At 35.0% G+C, this 21,860-nt stretch overlaps 1 protein-coding gene across 1 annotated transcript in view; it reads right to left on the bottom strand.

The window, feature by feature from the left end:
* The window catches only part of VPS13C (vacuolar protein sorting 13 homolog C (S. cerevisiae)), a 173,292-nt gene that overhangs the window by 149,661 nt on the left and 1,771 nt on the right, over positions 1–21,860 (bottom strand). Inside the window, exons 2-6 of the mRNA XM_015563005.1 lie at positions 14,999–15,042; positions 10,963–11,005; positions 9,246–9,341; positions 7,313–7,414; positions 1,967–2,029 (exon numbers count right to left, since the gene is read on the bottom strand). Coding sequence (XP_015418491.1) covers positions 1,967–2,029; positions 7,313–7,414; positions 9,246–9,341; positions 10,963–11,005; positions 14,999–15,042 — 348 coding nt within the window. The remainder of the gene's footprint in view (positions 1–1,966; positions 2,030–7,312; positions 7,415–9,245; positions 9,342–10,962; positions 11,006–14,998; positions 15,043–21,860) is intronic.

Raw genomic sequence — 21,860 nt, 5'->3', positions numbered from 1 at the left:
CACAACTCTGGTCACCCAATTTTAAAAATATATTTTATTGAATTTTTTACAGAGAGGAAGGAAGAAGGATAGAGAGTTAGAAACATCAATGAGAGCGAAACATCGATTAGCTGCCTCCTGCACACCCCACTGGGGATGTAGAAACATCGATCAGCTGCCTCCTGCACATCTCCCACTAGGGATGTGCCCACAACCAAGGTACATGTCCTTGGCCGAAATCGAACTCGGGACCCTTGAGTCCGCAGGCTGACGCTCTATCCACTGAGCCAAACCGGTTATGGCATGGTCACCCAATTTTAAAATCAAACTTGTTAGTGACATCTCTGGGTTTGTAAAGAAAATTATGGTAACTTAAATTCATAAATATTCCAGTGCATATGGAAGAAATTCCAATTTCGTACCATTTTGGACACATGACAGCTAACTGCTTAAAACAGCAGTTCTCAACCTGTGGGTCGCGATCCCTTTGGCAGTGGAATGAGACCCTTTCACAGGGGTTGCCTAAGACCATCCTGTATATCAGATATTTACATTACAATTCATAACAGTAGCAACATTACAGTTATGAAATAGCAACGAAAATAATTTTATGGTTGGGGGTCACAACATGAGGAACTGTATTTAAAGGGCCAGAAGGTTGAAAACCACTGGCTTAAGGCATAGAGAGGCCATCAAGGTGCTAATGTTGCTAAGGGTATGAAAGTGCTCACAAACCTACAATCACAGGCAACTGCATAGGTAGAAAAACTGTTGTTGATTGGATAAATGAAGTTAGCAAAAGATAGCATTTCTGAGGCAGTGATATATAAAAAATTCCTTTAAAGCTAGTAGAGGGTGGTTTGTTAAATTTAAGAAAAGAAGTGTTTATTTATAAATTAAACAGTACATCAGACATGTACTGTATATAAAAAAGGTTAAAACAGGGAATCATTTAGGGGTCTGGAATGAATTCAATTTACATTATTTCTTTTTTAAAATATATTTTTATTGATTTCAGAGAGGAAGGGAGAGGAAGAGAGAGAGAAAAACATCAATGAAGAGAGAGAATCATTGATCGCCTGGTTGCCTCCTACATGCCCCCAACTGGGGATCAAGACCACAACACCGGTATGTGCTCTGACCAGGAATCGAACCGTGGCCTCCTGGTTCTTAGGTTGATGCTCATCCACTGAGCCATAACCAGCCAGGCTCAATTTACATTATTTCTAATGGGGAAAAATGATTCGGTTTTCGAACAAATAGCTTCTCGAACAGCCTTCCAGAATGAATTAAGTTCAAGAAACAAGGTTCGACTGTACAATATTTCTCTTATATGTAGACTCTTATAAACAAAATAATAATAAAAGAACAAAAAACTCATAGATACAGAGAACATATTGATGGTTGCCATATGGAAGGGGAGTTGGGATGAAATGGGTGAAGGGGGTCAAGAGGTATAAACTTCCAGGCATGAAATAAGTAAGTCAAGAGGATGTAATGCACAGCATGGTGACTATAGCAAAATTTTAAAGTTGCTAAGAAAGTAAATATTAATAGTTCTCTTCAGAAGAAAAATAAAATTTTTGTAACTTCATATGGTAATGGATGGTGACTGGACTTACTGCAGTGATAACTTTGCAGTGGATATAAATGTTGAATCATTATGTTGTACACCTGAAACTAATAGAATGCTGTGTTTCAATTATACTTTAATTTTTAAAAAATTAGGGGGAAAATTTTAAATGTTATCTATAGATCAAATTTCAAGCTTCACAGAGCAGTGGACTGTGTTTGTTTTACCACATGAACATTCAGCATGACTGTGGAAGGTAGGGGAAAAGAAATGATGGTAAAACAGAAAAACATGAATTACATTTCCATATTTTCTAAAAGATGGCACGTCATTAAATGGGCTCCATTAAAAGCACATGCATGGATAAAAATATAATTTTTATGTAGCTGAATATAATTAACCATGCATACCCACCAGGCTTGATGTCCTTGTAAACAAAGTTTTCCAAGCCATATATGAACTCCCCTGATTGTGCGCCTGCATCCGCATGGCAGCAATAATCAAAATGCAAAGCATTTAAAGACACCTTTAATTTCACATGTAAAACATCTAAACTTAATTCAAAGAATTAGAAATCATGTAACAGAACAAGTAAAATTCAGTAAAACTATACTTCTGTTTTATAAAAACTGGTATTTCTAAGGCAACATTCAATGACACCATTTTAATTCTTTGAACATACAAACTATTTTCATAATATTAAAACAAAAATTCTTAATAATTAAAATTATAACAATGATTTCAAATTAAGCAAGGTAGACAAATATGAATTATGGCTAACGACTCATTAATAAACTACTTGACAAATTTTCAAACAGAGCAAGTCTGTTATTTTGGTTCCCTTTTGACTACCACTTTGCCTATTTTCAGAATAAGATATTTTCATATTTATACAAGTTTAGTCAGCTGAAATTAACTCACTTTACTGTCTGGATCCTTCCTATGAATATAACTAGAATGTACCATTCCCCATTTTCCACCCCAAATCCAGCCTAGACACAGCAAGTTGAACCTTCCTAAAATAGCTCTGATCAGTCAAGTCACTCCCTGAATTTTTAAAGAAAGAAAAATGGGCAAGTTACTGACTCTCCCACTGGCTAGATGAATATCCATTACTCACAGTTAAACTTACAGGAGCTAGAGCCAGACTGGATTCAAATTCTAGCTCTATCATTTTCTAGTTGTGTGACATGGAACAAGTTATTTAACTTTCAGCTTTTTTCAAATATTAAATGGGAATAACAACAGCTTTTAAATCATAGAGTTATGACTGTTAAATGATTCAATGCCTATAAAGTGTTTTGAAGAGTGACTGACAAACAGCAAATGCTCAATAAATGTTAGCTGCTATCATAGTCATTATCATTATCATAGCAGTCAAATATCTTAAAATTTACCTAACCATAGCTTTCTAACTTACCAATAACTACACTCTATCAAACTCCCAAATTCTTAGCTGTTCACATACATGCTCTATACTTTTCCACCATCACTGTCCCCTCTACCTAGAATGCCCTCTCTCCTTTCTCATCCTTTAGACCCAGCTGAAATATATACCTTCAGTGTCTGTCTGATCCAGCGGTTCTCAACCTGTGGGTCGCGACCCCTTTGGCGGTCGAATGACCCTTTCACAAGGGTCACCTAAGACCATCCTGCATATCAGATATTTACATTACGATTCATAACAGTAGCAACATTACAGTTTTGAAGTAGCAATGAAAATAATTTTATGGTTGGGTTACAACATGAGGAACTGTATTTAAAGGGCCAGAAGGTTGAGAACCACTAGTCTGATCTCTTTGACTAAGTATATGTCCATTCTGAACTCCCTTAACACTCTATCTGTATTTCTTTGATGGGACCTAACACTTTCTCATATTGATTATTATGCATGTCTTATTTTCCCAGCTACAGTGTAAGGTTGTGGACTATAGGATCCAGGGATTTTCCAACAATGTGTCGAGCAGACTAGCATCAGACTTCTCAAAAGTATCTGTAAGCTAAAAGGTATTGCTTTGTAAATTCTAATTTTAAACCTAGGATTCTATCTCCTGCCAAATCAAACAAGTGTGGAAATAAAATACAAAGACTCTCAGACTTGAAAGAATTTTAAAAACTAAATCCAGTGCATCCTTTCTTAAAAGTTATTAGATATGATTCAACAATGAACAAAGTAACAGAAGACCAAAAAGCAAGAGACCCAGGAAATATTAATTAAATACAGATGAGGGATGAAGACCAGTCCCAAGATGACAACTGTGTAGCAGGACTAAAAAAAACTCACAGTTCAACTGAAGATCTCCATGAGAAAAAGGGGAAGAGGGGAGGGAACCAATAGATGGGTTTGGGCAATTGGAAATAATGACAGTCACATAACAGATTTCAAATACCCTGTGAAAAAAATTAAACACAAGTTTACATAAAAGACCAATAAGCAAATAAAAAAATGACAAATTCAAGGGGAAAACCAGTTGCATAAGAAAGAAAATATAATCAGAGTATATCATTTGACCTATGCAGTGACAATACTGTCATGTAATGTAAATTTTTACTAGTAATTGGCCCAAAATTGTGAAATAACCATATTTTGAAAAAAAATGGAGCGGAATTTAGGGTAAAAGGAGATGGTAAGCTCCTTGACTACCATAATAAAAAATCCTAGGTAATGCCTTACATTAAAAACATACATAGTGGCAGAATGTTAACATTCCTAAAATGATGGTTCCCTCTAAAAAGTGAGTCTAAAGGATAGAGAAGGGTGAAACTGGGGACTGAGATTTTTCATCAGAAGTCTTTTTGGCAGAACTATCTGATTATAAAGTGTGTTTTATATTACTTTGATAAACAACATTTTAAATATAGAATCCACAGCATTTGAGAATTTTTTGGCCTCGCTAGAAATTTAATCTTTTCTTTTACATTATAATAGACCTTCAGAGAAAATAAACTCTCTCCAATGAAATAAAAAGAAGAAAAATATCGAGTTTATTTTTACAATTACACAAATTCTCTACAAATAAACTCATAGTTATATTTCAATGTCCTTTTTCCCCACATGATAGTGGACTACATTCTATTTTACCAAATAAAACAATTAAGTAAAAACACTTTTTTAGAGCAGATTAGCACAAGCACTTTGTTTTCATTTTTATCATCTGCTACTTAGAACTAACTCATTTTCTCTTGGCATCTGAGTCTCTATAAATGTGTAATGGTGGTTTTGTGCTTTTAAAACCTAAAGGTAATTGAGAAATAATAAGTCTGAAAAATAAACTATAGTATTTAAGTAATAACTATTAATTAATAATGGTGAAATGCAAAGCATCTGAAGGGCCAAGGCTGTCTTTTATCATCACATGAATAATATTATATAAAGATGTGACCCATATTCATACATACTAGAAAAATATATATACATGCAGTCAAGGTAATTAAATATATTTCTTGACAAGGAAGGAAAAATAATCTCTAGCAACGTATTTCCACAATTCTAAACTCATCTCTTTTATCTACTCAGAACATTTTTCTGACAAATCTAATATAATAATGATAAAACTGAGTTTCACTTTCTGAATTTCAGTTCTATCCCAACAAAACCTCAGTTTTATCATCCAAGAAGCTACAATGTAATTATTATATATTATATAAGCCTCATAGTTCTGTTTACACAAGCTTAATACTAAAGATGTTTATCCCCTATAGTCATACCAAATCATCCTTAATAGCCTCTCTGCCAGAACCAAATATGTGTTTCCTAAGCACTAAAGACCCAGGAGTAAAAATCTCATAGACACTCAATACAAAATATGCAGCAGGTATAATTTTGTCAATTAAGCTGTCAACTGCTAAAATAAGAAAGACTACACCATATTTTTCTTACAGGTCTCTGGGTACACAAATATTTTTTAAGCAATCTCTCATTCCCATAAAAAAAAGAAGACTTTATGGTTTCTTTCTCAAAGGAGAAAATATAATTATAATAGAGGCCCGGTGCACAAAAATTTGTGCACTCAGGGGGTCCCTCAGCCCAGCCTGTGCCCTCTCGCAGTCTGGCTCCCTGGGGGACCAGGCCTAAGCTGGCAGTCAGACATCCTTAGTGCTGCTGAGGAGATGAGAGAGGCTCCCACCACCCCCGCTGTGCTTGCCAGCTGTGAGCCTGGCTTCTGGCTGAGTGGCGCTCCCCCTCTGGGAGCGCACTGACCACCAGATGGCAGCTCTGGCGTTAAGCGTCTGCCCCCTGGTGGTCAATGCACATGAAAGCGACTGGTTGACCAGTTCGGAGGATGTCCACTCCAGTGGGGACCTTCACCCCATGGAGGTTTGGCCAGCCTGGGTGAGGGGCTCATGGCTGTTTTCAGGGTGGCCACACCCCCTGGCGACACAAGCTCCCAGCCTCTCCTTTTATTCTTTTTTTTTTCCCAGGGTGGCCTGGAAGCAGGTATCTGGGATTTATTTATCTTCTATAATTGAAACTTTGTAGCCTTGAGCGGAGCCCAGGGCCGGCCAGGGCAGATGGAAAGTTTGGCTTCCTCCATCGCCAGGGGCAACCCAAGCCTCCTGCTCACTCCAGCTCCATGGCCACGGCCATCTTAGTTGTGTTAATTTGCATACTGGCTCCTGATTGGCTGGTGGGCGTGGCTTGTGGGTGTAGTGGAGTGATGGTAAATTTGTATCTTTCTCTTTATTAGTGTAGATATTATAAATTGTTATATCAATATATCTAAGTAGATGTCAATGTACATATGTACCCAGAAAATATTTTTAATCTGAACTGTATCAAGAAAAAAAATTAAATTCTAATGCTATTCAAGTCTTTCTCCTCATTTTTTATAACACTATTTCCACATATACTAATTAACTAAAACTGAATAAAAAATAATCACACTGAATTGTCATAATACAAAACTATTCCCACCTTGCTTTATATGGCACATAAATGTAATAGAAGTACAGAAAACTGTCATTAAAATACAGATTCTTAAGCTTAGCAGAAATACAAAATATGCTTACGTATAAAAAAGGAAAGGGAAAACGTTTTTAGGCTTTTTTATTTCTCCCATTAAGATTGCCTCTATATTTTAAGTATTTTAGTAATTTTGTGCAAAAGAATCAATAATTCTGTATAAAAGAAAACCCTTAAGGCAAAAAGAATTAGAATCACTGATTAAAATTTTTTTTTAATTTATTTTTATTTTTTATTGATTTCAGAGCGGAAGGGAGAGGGGAGAGAGAGAGAGAAACATCAATGATGAGAGAGCATCATTGATCGGCTGGCTCCTGCACACCCCACACTAGGGATCGAGCCCTCAACCCAGGCATATGCCCTGACTGGTAATCAAACCCAGACCTCCTGATTCATAGGTCAATGCTCAACCACTGATCCACACCAGTTGGGCATAAAAAAAAACAAATTTTAATGAGCAAGCTATTTTAAAGATAGATTTCTTATGTATTCAGTTAGATGTCAGCAGCTTAAGCTAAGAAATCTTATTATATCCAAATATTTCTGTTATTTCTAACTCAACAGTTGTCATACCTTTTAAGAGAGACCAAAAAGAAATGTCTTAGGAGTGAGATAAAACAATCACAGAAAAATGTGAGGCATTAAAGTATTTATAATCAATATTTTGAGATGATTTTAAAAGAAGATTCTTTCTTTGACACTACAATTTATGAAGGTTTATGAAAGCTTCCTATTTACAGTGCACTGAATATATCTAAAATATAGGTATATCTAAGTTTATCTTAAACTTATAGTACCTTTCTCTGCTGCCTTTTGAAGGGCTTCTTCAATTCGGGAGAGCTCTTTCTGTTTAATATCTTGCAAAGACTTTTCTTCTTTTTCAGCATCATATTTAATACCTAAAATAGTTAATTCACAAATAAAGAAATGCAATTAATAAATAGGAAAAGTTCAGCCTCATGATTGTGTGTGTGTGATGTGTCATTTTTTTTAAGTAAAAGAACAGTTATAGACTTTAGATTAGTTTTACAAAAAGTTTAACCATAAGTGATTTCTATTTATTTACAAACTTATATCAAAAAGGAAAGGAGGGAAGAATGAAATTAAAAGGGAGGGAAAAAGATATGAAAAATGATAAGTGCGGAAAAGGTGAGTAGAAAAGTAAAAGAGAGAAGCAGGGGGAGGGCAGAAAATGCATCAGAAAATGTCCAGTTATTGTATCTGAGTGGTAAAATTTTAACTACAAAAAACATGCAATATCTAATATCAACTGGTATCAGTACAAACTGATAAGAAGACTTATAGAAAGTAATTTAAAAATATGAATCAATATCAACAATCCTGAATATATATATATATCCTTTTTATCTAGTAATCTCATTTCTGATCATGTATTCTAACAAAAGAATAAAAAAAGGCACTGTAACAGCAAAAACAGCACGCAGCCCACAATGAAATATCATACAGCCTTTCAAAACTGTCACTATCATCATGAAAACTTAAACATATCATAGTATATAAAGTAAAAAAGCCAGATCCATGTTGTATATAATGTGATAAATGCTATATCAAATGAAGTATGTATGTGGTAAAGACTGGAAAGCCAAAAAGAAAAAAAAAATTTGTTTGTTTTATGGTTGAGAAAATATAACAACTTTTCCCTAAAATATCCAGACTGTCCTTAACATTATATTGTTCTTATAACTAAAAAAACATTAGTAATGAAAGGTATTACTTAAATAAACACCACTGCTTTAAAACATTCATTAAAATATTAAAATACTAAAATTTATAATTTAAGAATTACTTACATTTGTTTTACATACATTTTTGAGAGAATATTCATTCAAAATCAGAAGCAACAAAATGGGGGAAAATTTTTTCCAATATTGAAATCTATAGATCAGTGATGGCAAACCTATGACACGCGTGTCAGAGGTGACATGCGAACTCATTTTTTTGGTTGATTTTTCTTTGTTAAATGGCATTTAAATATATAAAATAAATATCAAAAATATAAATCTTTGTTTTACTATGGTTGCAAATATCAAAAAATTTTTATATGTGACACAGCACCAGAGTTAAGTTAGGGTTTTTCGAAATGCTGACACGCCGAGCTCAAAAGGTTCGCCATCACTGCTATAGATTAACACATCAGTGCATTTTTAAAATCTCACTTCATTTCATTCCCCCAGTATAAATCTGCCTAATGCATCTTAACTTAATAGAAAGCCTTAGCTGCAAAATTATTATTCATACAGAATAGAATCAATCTAACAAACGATTTAAATTATTCTTTCCAACAACTAGAGGTCCAGTGCACAGGATTCATGCACTGGTGGGGGGCATGGCTTGCAGGATTGGCCCACTGTGGGACTGCCGCTCATCCTGGTCAGCAGAGCAGCATGCACTGACCACCAGGGGGCAGCTCCTGTGTTGAGCATCTGCCCCCTGGTGGTCAGTGCATGTCATAGCAACTAGTCAACCAGTCATTCTGGTCATTGCACCGTTTGGTTGCTGGGCTTTTATTATATAGGATATAAATGTGGTAAAATATATGTGTGTGTGTGTGTGTGTGTGTGTGTGTAAAATGTATGTAGTTATGTGCATATGTATGTATATGATTTATTTAAATTATCTTCTATTTTACTAAACATATAAAATAGTTAACCCAGGTCACATTCCATTTCACTGTGATATTACTGAATGATTACAGACTAAATAGCATACTTGCTCCAGGAACAACAAGCAGGTATAATCCTTCCAGAGTCGCAACAACTGCTTCTCCATAAAGATTCTTCCAAGGAATCTTCAAAGTTAATTTATCTGAAGAAACATAATTTCAAATTTAAATTCTTATCTGGCTGCTCAAAAAGATAAACATTTCTCACTTTCCATTAAGAGGAAAAAGTATAACAAAACCATTCATGCATATAGTAAGTACATCATTCAGAAAAAAAAAATGAAAAAATTTCAACATTAAAGTTTACAAAGATCTTTCCCATATTATATTACTTTTAGAAGTGACTATTCACATTATGCTTTATACTTTTCAAACTTTGGTAACTATTATTTTATTTAATATTCCAACTGTAAAAAGAATGAGACAGCTATTACTTCAATTCTTTAGAAAAAAAGAAAGAAAGAAAGGAAGGAAACTCAGTGCCCGAGTTAATTGCCTAAGACCACCAAAGTCATCAGTAAGGATGCTAGAACCAGACATTTCTCATAGCACTGTTTTTTTTCTGATATATTTTCTCAGGCAAGGGAAACAAAAGAAAAACAAAGAAATGGGACTACCTCAAACTAAAAAGTTTTTGCACAGCAAAGAAAACATCAACAAAACTAAAAGGGAACCCTCAGTATGGGAGAACGTATTTGCCAATGGTTCATCTGATAAGGGGTTAATTTTCAAAAGAACTAATACAACTCAATACCAGAGAAAGAAACAATCCAATTTTAAAAATGGGCAAAGGACCTAAATAAACACTTCTCCAAAGAGGACATATGGATGGTCAATGGACATGAAAAAATGCTCAAGGTCACTAATCATCACAGCGATATAAATTATAATTACAATGAGGTATCACCTCACACCTGTCAGCATAGCTACTATCAATAAATCAACAAACAAGTGCTGGTGAGGATGTGGAAAAAAGAGAACACTTGTGCACTGTTGGTAGGAATGCAGACTGGTGCAGCCACTGTGGAAAGCAGTATGGTGTTACCAAAAAAAATTCAAACTTCCTTATCACCCAGCTATTCCACTTCTGGAATTTATCCAAAGAAACCCAAAACACTAATTCAAAAAAATATATGCATCCCTATGTTCATTGCAGCTTTATTTACAATAGCCAAGATATGAATGTAGCCAGTAGATGAGTGGATAAAAAAGCTGTGGTACATTTACACAATGAAATGCTACTGGGCCATGAAGAAGAAGGAAATCGTACCCTTGTGTCAACATGAATAGACTTGGAGAGTATTAAGCTAAGTGAAATAAGCCAGTCAGAGAAAGACAGGTATCATGTGATTTCACTCATATGTAGACTCTAATGAACAAAGTAGACTAACAAGCAAAATAGAAATAGATTCATAGATAGAGTATAGGCTGACAGCTGTCAGGGTAAGGAGGTTAGGGGTTAGGAGGCTGGGTGGGAAGGATAGAGCAAAAAAAGATAGATAAGTTCGTAAAAATTGTTTTCAAAATATCCTTCCATTTTAGAGGGTAAATCTCTAGCCTACTGTCAAAATCTTCAAAGTATATATGTATTACCACATAATATATATTAGGTTAAGAACTACAAAAGCTCTCATCAACATAACCAAAAAAACTCTCACATTTTTATTCAAAATTTTAAAAAAAAAAGAGTTTTAGATTAAATAACACAGGAAAAATAAAACTAAAAGGACTAAAAATAAGTCAAATGAAGAGTGACGTGCTTACTGATTTGGCCAGCCTTGACTTTAAAAGGAACATCCAATTCACTCTGCAGAGAAGAAAAAAATTTAAAAGACATCTTAAACTATTAAAGCTCTCCAAAAAAATCACCTCTGTATCATTGCTTAAATACACAACCATCTCTAAGGAAAAACATGAAATAAATGTTCTATATTTAAATAACTCATAAAGGTTGTTTTATGGCTGAAACAAATAGTTTTTATTAACTTAAACTTTGACTTTGATGAAAGAATTCATGAGAAAAAAATTATAAATAGAAACAATAGAAAAAGAGTTCGTAGTTAAAGAAAGCAATTGAGTTCTCTGATTGTTTTAATAAACCAAACCAAGCCAGACGGAAATTTCATAAACTCTTAAAATAATAGATGAACACTGTTTATCTGAAATACTAGAATAGGAAGAGTTCTTTTACATAAATAAGTTGAAAAAAATAACCAATTCTCTCTCAAATAAAATATTTAATAAATGAATAAATAAAACAACCTTAAAAGGAAAGGCAGGTTCCTAGCATAGTGTTTTCCAAATTAGCATTTACATCAGATTACTGACAATTACCAGTCAATAATAATAAACTTTCACTTTCCAGATTCCAAACCACTGGAAAGTACAAATAACTTCCTTGTGCACAGAGTACTAAACAATAACATATTCAAATGATCACTTGAGTTCTTATAATTATTAAAAATTGAACCAATGACAGTAGCCTTTCTGTTAGACATACCTTAGTATATACTAATACAGTGGAACCTCAGTTCTCAAACTTAATTCATTCCAGAAGGCTGTTTGAGAAGTAATTTATTCAAAAATTGAATCATTCTTTCCCATTAGAAATAATGTACATTGAATTAATTCACTCCCGATCCTCAAATGATTCCATTTTAACCTTTCTTAAATACATATCTAATGTACTGTTTAATCTATAAACAAACACTTCTTTTCTTAAATTTAACAAATCATCCACTACTAGCCTTAAACAAATCACTTTCAGCACTAATTCTAGGGGTGTCTTTCAGGAGGTCAGTACACAGCATCTTCTCTTGCTGTCACTGGCTTAACTGCTTTTTGTTTATCCCATCAACAACAGTTTTCTACCTCTTCAATTGCCTGTAATCACTGTTTCTTTCCTACCATTAGCAATGTTAGCACTCTTTTTTTAAAAATATATTTTATTGATTTTTTACAGAGAGGAAGGGAGAGGGATAGAGAGTTAGAAACATCGATCAGTTGCCTCCTGCACACCTCCTACTGGGTATGTGCCCGCAACCAAGGTGCATGCCCTTGACAGGGATCGAACCTGGGACCTTTCAGTCCGCAGGCTGATGAGAGATCCACTGAGCCAAACCGGTTAAGGCTATGTTAGCACTCTTGATGGCCTCTTTATGTTTTAAAATTGTGCTAATTGTCCATTTCACCAGCAACAAAAGCAAACACACACACACACACACACCATATATCCACAGCACAAATTCCTGAGATGTTAGCTTATGACTCATGCATTCTCTCCGTACACACACACACACACACACACACCATCCACAGCACAAATTCCTGAGATGTTGTTAGCTTATGACTCATGCATTCTCTCCATTGTTTGTGGCCTGAGAGATGCCTTTTGTCATGCTGATGTATCAACATGAAAGGGCTGTCAGGTAGAAAACTGGAGCTTGTTCAACAACCTAGACATTTTTTCTGTGAACAACTGGGTCGAGAACCTAATTGTTCCAGATGGGAGACGTTCAAGAACTGAAGTTTGACTGTACTATCAAAATCTGGCGAATGAGCCCTAGCTGGTTTGGCTCAGTGGACAGAGAGTTGGCCTTCTGACTGAAGGGTTCCCCGTTTGATTCCGGTCAAGGGCACATGCCTTGGTTGCCAGCTCAATCCCCAGTAGGGGGTGTGCAGGAGGCAGTCGACCAATGATTCTCTCTCATTATTGATGTTTCTATCTCTCTCTCCCTCCAGCTCTGAAATCAATAAAAATATTTTTTTCAATCTGGCAAATGAAATACAGTATTTTAGTTAACAATTGACTAAAATAATCAATTTACCCAATCTCTGATTGCTCAAGCATTCTAGGTGAACAAGAACTGATCAGAATACTAATAGTTTTTGATAAAAAGTCTTTTTTTAGACAAAAAAAAAAATCCTAACTCATGATAAAGGAGCAGCTCTACCCTTGGGGGATAGGGAGAATAAATTTATATGAACTGATATTATAAAGGATACAAACTATAAACTAAACACTTCTAAAAGTGTGGCCTCATGCTCACAGTAATCTCCCTGAAATAATTTCTCACACAAAATAAGTGTAAAGGATCCATATTAAAGCAAAACCTCACCAATATGGTTTATTTGCAATTTAAATTAAGGGAGAATATAAATTACAAAATACTTTATTATATTTAATTACAACCAAAATTCAAATTAAGCTAACACAGAGTTCACATCAATTCTATGTATGTTAGATATATATCCTGTCACCACAACTCTATTTATACTTATTTCCTTCTAAAATAAAGAGAAAAATAAGCTTTAATGCAATCACTAGGAATAAAATCTTAATTTCTAAATTTTGGGATAAATTTTTAAAAGTTGGCCCAGTGAGTAAGTGTCAACCTATGAACCAGGAAGTCATGGTCCGATTCCCCATCCGGGCATATGCCCGGGTTGTGGGCTCAATACCCTGTGGCAGTTGCGCAGGAGGCAGCGGATCAATGATTATCATCACTGACGTTTCCACCACTCTCTCCCTCTCCCTCCCTCTCTCTGAAGTCAATAAAAATATTTTTTTAAAGTTGTAGCACCCTATATAAAGGGAGGGAAAGAACATTTAAATAGTTTGAATGCCCACTATTTGCCAGGCTCACTTTCCATCTTACTCAAGCCACAAAGGCAGAGAGATATTACGTTGTTTTATAATACTAACTCCACTTAAAAGATGATTAAACTAATGCTCAAAAAAATTTAGAAACTTGCCAAAGACACACAGCTGGTAAAAGGCAGAGCTAGCACTCAAACCCAGATCTTCCGGACTACAAGGTCCATGCCCTTTCCACTATGCCAAACTTAACAAAATGTAATGTTACTGCTTGTGACAGAGTTCTACTCCTAGGATCTTCAATATCCCAAATTTCCCTCGGACCAGTCATGGGAGCATTTAATGCATAATGCTCTCCCTAATAACACATTTCATCATGTAGAAATCCAACCAGAAGTCAGACAAAACTTTAAAACATTCCAATAGATTAATTAGAAATATGACCTATTAATTAAAGAATAAAATCATTCTTCAGTGATTTCATAACCTCAAATTAAGTCTAATATTTTAGCTACAGCTTCACAGGGGGTAGAGGATTGAGAGAATGGGGAGAGTTGTTTTGTTTTCAGCTCAATAGTAAATGATACAAACTACTCTCGGGAAGCTAGAGTCTGAAAAAAATATATTTTACCTCTTCTTTTTATCTTAGAGAGAGAGAGAAACATCAATCAGTTGCCTCCTGCATGAGCCCCTGACCTGGGACCGAACTGCACCTGGGCATGTTTCCCTGACCAGAAATAGAATCCACCACCTTATGTTGTACAGGATAACACTCCAACCACCAGAACCACACCAGCCAGGGCTATTTTATCCCTTAATATTACCATAATATTATATGGCTGAACTTGAATATATTTCCAAAAATACAATTATTCATTAGATTAAATTGTTAAAAGCAAGGTCTTATTTACCTGAAAAATATGCAAAGATATTTCTGAAGACAAAGGCCTACTACAAAGCTATATAGTCAAATTAGGTCAATGAAGAGTATTCTGTTGACAAGAGATACCATATTGATTGATCATCAGGGGGAAAAGTTCTAAATCTTAATCTCAGATTTTCCTACCACAAATAATTAAACAAGCAATCCTTCTTTGAGTGACTCAACCACTTTATCTGGCACCTGGTACCAGATACTTACTAACCAAGGGTTTCTAAGACTTACCAAATTAAATGAGTAATTAACATAATTAAAAAACTTACCAGAGCATTTTCTTTTATCTTTAGATTATCTAAAGCCACATTACCTTTAAAAAAAGAAAAATATAGTTAATATACTAATAAGTAAAACCTGTCATAAAACCTGTCATATGGCAGTACTAACTACTACACTAAGTGCTAAGAAGACAATAGTGAGCAAAGCAAACTTTAAGAACTTAAAAAGCTATTGGCACAAAAGATTTGCTATATGTGCATAGGAATTATTGATTATAGCATACTTTAGATTAGTCCAATGCAAAAAAAATTACAAAATACTTAAACTGCCTAACATTTAAATAGACAATGAGAAAGAATTTGGAAACTTTCAGCCTAAAGAACAAAAGAAAGTATCCATCATTTTGAATAATTAATTCAAAATCTCAAAACAAGGACATAAAGAGATGACTACTAGAAAAGAGCAATTATTTATCCTCCAATTCAGGATTCTTTAATTATGTTGCCAATGAATATTTTCTATAGAAATATGGTTTCAGTCTTTTAAAACTCCAAACATCGCACCTTTCCAATGATTTTTGTTTGCAGTTCTAACATACTTTAATTAATCTAATTTTTCTTAAATCTATTCGGTTACAAAAATTAAAGCCATAATGATACTGTTACATTACTCAAATTTTAAACACTGTGCCTATATCTGTCAATACACAATACTTACATATTCTTGCTTACATAGAAATGTAAGCAAAAGTATTCATTTCACTCAAATCTCTAAATGTTGATAAAACTAGTGTCAACGTTAAATGCAATCATAAATTCTTCAGTTATACATTCTTAATCACTTATTACGCATTTATTTTGAACAAATACTATGCTTCCTATGTTCTCCATAAATATTTTTCAATCAAGTAATTTTTTCCTCATAGCATTTTGGAGTGAATTAAAAATATATTTAATTTTATTACTCCATTGTTAGAAATTTGCTTTTCCCCAGACCTCAGATTTACTCAAACATTTATTAAGCACCTACTCTGAGTTAGGTGCTAGAAAGAAAGAGGTTATTAGAACAACATCCCTTCTACTGAGGAGCTCACAGCCTAGCAAAGGAGATTAAATTTCTAAAATTTTGCAACTATTCTATTGGCATTCCAACAGAAGAGTTTACAGGATGCAAAGCAGGAACCACCTCACACTGCCAAGGGAGAGCCAAAACTTCACACGAAAGTTTAGGCTAGAAAGCTGAAGAAATATTTACCAAGTGGATAAGAAAAGAGAGCAAACAGACATCCATGAGTAAGACATTTTAGAAACCACAAGTAAAGGTCTGGTTAGCTGTAGAGTGTGGGAAAAGAATAAGAGGTAGCCCAGCTGTGGAGGCTCAGTGGTGGAGCGTCAACCTGTGAATCCAGGAGGACACGGTTAGATTCTCCAACAGGGCACATGCCTGGGTTGCAGGCTTGATCCCCATGGGGGGGTATGCAAGAGGCAGCCGATCGATGATTCTCTCTTATCACTGATGTTTCTCTCTCTCGCTCGCTCCCTCTCCCGTCCTCTCTGAAATCAATAAAAATATATATTAAAAAAAGAATAAGTGATAAAGTCAAAAAGGCTAGCACAGGATAGACCAAGAGTTTTTAGGATGAAAAGCTCAGACTGGTCACAACAAAGAGATGAAGGATGTATAAGTGAAACGATACAATCAGAGCTATGTTTTAGAATCATTGCTCAGCATCCTCAGAAATAACCATGAAACTGTCCAGATAATTTCGCTACAAGGACATTGTAATACTGGTTATAATAGCAGAAAGAATGGATGGATGGATAGGAGGGAGGGAAGAAGGGCCTAAAGAACTAAATGTCCAGGAAGAAGGCATATATTCTAATAATAAAAGTGTAATGTGCTAATTAGACCGGACAAAGCCAGGGCTGCGAGGGAAGCCCGGGTCCCGGGTGCCAGAGGGAAGCCAGTGCCAGCAGCTGGGGGAAGGAAGGCCTACTCTTGCATGAATTTCATGCATCGGGCCTTTAGTAAATCTATAATATAGAAAAAAAATAAGGCAGACATGGATAAATGTTCACAAAATATTAAGTTTTTTTAAAAAGGTTAGAGAATGCCCACATTAACCCAATTTAAAAATTATATATATACACAAAGAAAACAAACAACTATAAGACTAGACACCATAATGATTACAGTGGTTATTTCCATATAATAAAGTTTCACTTTCTGTGTATATGTATATTTAAGTCTTCCTAAAATAAATTATTGAAAATTGCAATAAAAGGAGAGAAGGAAGAAATGGGAAGAAAATACTACAGCATTATATAACAGGAGGAAAGGAAAAGAATATAGGTAGTCAGGTAGCTTCTACAATACACTGAAAGGAAATTAAAACCTGAATAGGCAATAACTTCAGGGTTGAAGAGGTAGAGTAAAATGTTATTTTGGAAGTAGAATTGACTAAGATGTCATCACTGACCAAATGAAAGGATAATGAAGTAATCATGGAAAACCAACATGTGTTTGGGAACTGGGGAAGAGAATCCTTACGAATTATCTTATGTACTAAATGACATAGAATTAAAAAATATTCTTGGACTTAATTCTTTCAGATGAATTAATAAAAATTATAATTGCAAACTCAATTCAAATCAAAAGGGATTTGCACCAATGCTAGTACAAATATGAAAGCAATCCAAACTAGTTTAACAAGATCTAAGGCCCATATGGAGATTTTCAAACTTGCTCATTAATTTTGACTGTTCTACCCAGTGATACTCAACTAGTGGGTCAAGTGTCACCAGGAGTGCTCAAAAGTAATCTGCATTACATATGATGCGGGGTTTTTTTTTAACAATTGTTAAGGCACTAACATCTATATATATAAAGAGCCAGGGGCCATCACATCCGAAACCGAATGGACGACCAAACAGGCTGAGTGGGGCGACAAGGCCAGCGAGGGGGTGGGGGCAGTGAGGGGTGACCAGGTCGGCGGGAGAGGGGTGTGCAGTTAGGGGTGATCAGGTTGGCAGACAGAGGCAGTTACGGGCGATCAGGCAGGCAAGCAGATGAGCAGTTAGGAGCCGGCTGTCCTGGATTGTCAGAGGGATGTCTGACTGCAGATTTAGGCCCGATCCCCAAGAGGGGTCCCGGATTGGAGAGGGCGCAGGCTGGGCTGAGGGGACTTCCCTCCCACCCACCCCCCGCATGAGTTTCGTGCACCGGGCCTCTAGTAATTTGTATAAAAATATAAATGTCCTTATAAAATGTGGGCTGCTTCTACTGCTGTGGCACTTTGGTTCTTTAATATATAGACGGTATTTAAGATATGAAATACTGAAAACTACTAATATGGCTAACAGTTAAACAAGTATATTTAGAAAAACAACAAAAAGATAATATGGCTAGGAGGTAGAACTTAGGGATTTTTTTATTAATGTTTTTCACTGTTTTCTAGTTTTTATAATAATCAGATATTTTTTAATGTTAAAATATTATACAAATTATAATAAGAAGTGAGGAAACAGCCCGTTGATGTGGCTCAGAAGTTGAATGTGGACCTATGAACCAGGAGATCATAGTTTGATTCCTGATCAGGGCACATGCCCAGATTGTGGGCTCCATCCCCAGTAGGGGGCGTGCAGGAGGCAGCCGATCAATGATCCTCTTTCAGCACTGATGTATCTATCTCTCCCTTTCCCTTCCTCTCTCTAAAATCAATAAAAACATATAAAAATATTTTTAAAAAGAAATGGGGAAACAAAAACGGTAAATTCTTATATGCATGCATACAAGTCCTTCAGTTGATCTCTTAACACAACCCCCCAACCCTCCTACTATTTGTAATACTTTAAACAATAAAAAATGGTAAATTCTAATGTCATTATGACCTCAATATGTTTTATACAAATTGCTTCTAAACAAGATGAAAGGTAAATTCTAATGTCAGTATGACCTCAATATGTTTTATATAAATTGCTTCTATATCTGATATCTACCTTATCTATAGATACATAAAAGAATCTTTTTCTTCTACTTAGCGCCTAGCAAGCAAATGTATATATTTCCTCTCTGAAAAATGTGAATGTTATCTATCAAACCGTAAATATATCAATGAAATAAGAATGATACAGTCGAAAAATTATTTGTAATTAAGGAGGAGCCACTAGCCTTAATACAAAGAAAAGGGAAGGAATAATAGCATATTTCAGATTAACACCAGGTTAAAGTGCATTCACTCATTCGACCAGTACCAGTAGATGAGTGCCTTATCTAGGTAAGGCACTGTGCTAACAAGTATTCTTCCACTAAAGTACGTGTTTTCCTGCAGATACATATGTAGAAATTTCACTGTCTAGTGGCTCCAGCCTATGAATGACAGAAGTTCTGTTAAAATAAAAATAATTTATAAACCTAAAATTAAATACCCTTCCTAGATAACCATTTTATATTTAACTGAATACTGAGGAAAAGGTTAAGATATAGTTTTCCTTTCTACATCAAGATAACATAATTTCATACAATGCAAATCACTTTACTGCTATAGCCAGATTACCTAGGTTTAAGAATACATAAAGACCATAGGAAGTTCCTGAAAACCTGAGGGAAGGGTAAATATTTGTGTCTAATCTTTAAAAAAAAAACAGGCGGGGGTGCAGGGAGAATGACTAATAATTGAAGATGGATAAACTTAACTCTGCCAGTAAGAAAGGCACTAAAGTCAAACCCTCAATCAAGTGTCTCTAATTCCATGAGGTTTGGAAGTTCTATAAAGTAATTTCCTTCTATGATGGACTGACAGGCCTAAAGGATGAAAGTAAGCAGTAAGTGTAGTCTGTGCTTCAGAAGAAAAGGTTTCTGATTTTGATCCTATATGATTCTCCGTAATAAACTAGAAACATTTTTGGATGAGCATACATGGTTAGAGAGTTCAACATGAAGTTTCAAAGCTACTCTTGAAGGATATTTTAAGCACCTTGAGAGGGTAAATACTGGATCAAAATTTACCTAATAATCTTTACCAATGAACCAGAAGATGGAAATGAAAGTAAATCCATTAAATTAGCAAGTAACACCAAGATAGATAAGCAGAGCTGGAGTTATTTCAAAAAATAAAATAGGGAGAAAACACAGTAGATGGGAGAATAAGGCTGGGAGAGTTAAACACACACACACACGACATTTTATTTTTATAGAAATAGAATGTTCCTGAGAAATCAAAATAAATAAATAAAAAAAGAAATGGTTGATAAATTATTTTTTAAAAACACGCTTATTCCATTATTATGCCAGTACCACTGATTTTGGTTGGTATTTTGTTTACATTAACAAGGAAGAGGAAATGAAACGCTGTTTCAGAACCTCACTCGTTCTTCACTGATGTGAGCAACTTCTTGACTGAATCAGGTAAGAGGTTTCAAATACTGGAAGACTTTCCTTGATTTTTTTCTACCATTCACATTTTTCTGTCATCAAATGGTGCTGGCATAATATGGAATAAGCCTGCCTAGGTCCAAGAATAACTTTTAAAACACAAAATAGCCTACAAAATAAATGTAAGAAATATAATGCTAATGTTAAATAAATAATCTATCTGAACTTTCATAGAGGTTTAGTTATACCTTTCTTATGGCACTTTACTATATAAATCCCCAACCTGATTTATAAACTACAGATTTTCTTCATCATAGGTGCTCAATACATACTGACTTTATTGATTTAGAATGCATATTACACTAGGATAGAAACAACTACAAGAATACAAATCTTTATATTTTAGAAAACACTCTCTAATCTATTACATTACTTGATCCTCACAGCCTCCTGGTACAGGAAGCAGGACATGTATATTAAGCAAGAGAAACTGGGGCTTAGAGAGGTTAAATGACTGGTCTAAGAATACTATGTCAACCTAGGAAGTGGTTTGAACCAGTGCTCTAATTCTGATACCCAATGCTGTGTTCAGAATATCACACTATCCCTTCCTCCATTCCCACCCCCCCAGAAAAACAGAGCAGAAAGGGTAAAGGATTTTAATTTGGAAGATAATTCTATCTCCCTTGAGGGAAAAAAAAAATTCCATATAAGAATTAGACTCAGCATTAAGAGGGATGTGTAGTTGGTAGATCCATCTCTAGTCTTTGCATTTTAAGAATGTGAAGAAATTCAAAACAAAAAGGGTAACTAAAACAAGTACAATGAACAAGACCATAACCAGAAAAGTAGGATAGTCAAGGTTTTATCAGGAGGATTACCAGAGCAAAGGATAGTGCCACAGTTGAAAACATACAAGCAGGAGATAACTCCGCAAAATGGTCATTACAGCAGTTTTTTAAAATCTGCACTCTTCCAACCCAGCTGGTGTGACTCAGTGGTTGAGCTTCGACCTATGCACCAGGAGATCATAGAAATGCCCGGGTTTGGGGCTCCATCCCCAGTAGGAAGCGTACAGGAAGCAGTGAATCAATGATTCTCTCTCATCATTGATGCTTCTATCTCTCTCTCTCCGTCTCCCTTCCTCTCTCTGTCTCCCTTCCTCTCTCTGAAATCAATAAAAACATTTTTAAATCTACATTTTTCCAAAAACAAAAGACAGAAATTCACAATTTATAATTTACAACTATTTAGGATCATAAAGATCTTTAAAGCCTAATCTCCTGTCACTTATACATGAAGAAATCAAAGCCTAAAGTTATACAATTAATTCATGGCAGTGCTAAGAATAAGAACCTGTATCTCCTGACTCCCTGGTCAATATTCCTAATATAAAACATACAAGTGAACCCAAAACTGTGATTAAAAAAAAAAAGTGAACCAACAATAAAAATCTCATGCCTAGTCCATGAAACAAGCTTTGTATGTCCTCTTATCTAATAAAAGAGAAACATGGTAATTAGCGTACGTCCCTTA

The sequence above is a fragment of the Myotis davidii genome, unplaced genomic scaffold, assembly GCF_000327345.1.
Source record: "Myotis davidii unplaced genomic scaffold, ASM32734v1 scaffold57, whole genome shotgun sequence".
In the NCBI taxonomy this organism is placed as follows: Eukaryota; Metazoa; Chordata; class Mammalia; order Chiroptera; family Vespertilionidae; genus Myotis; species Myotis davidii.
The sequence above is the reverse complement of the archived record's forward strand: the minus strand, read 5'-3'. Positions and strand labels throughout refer to the sequence as shown.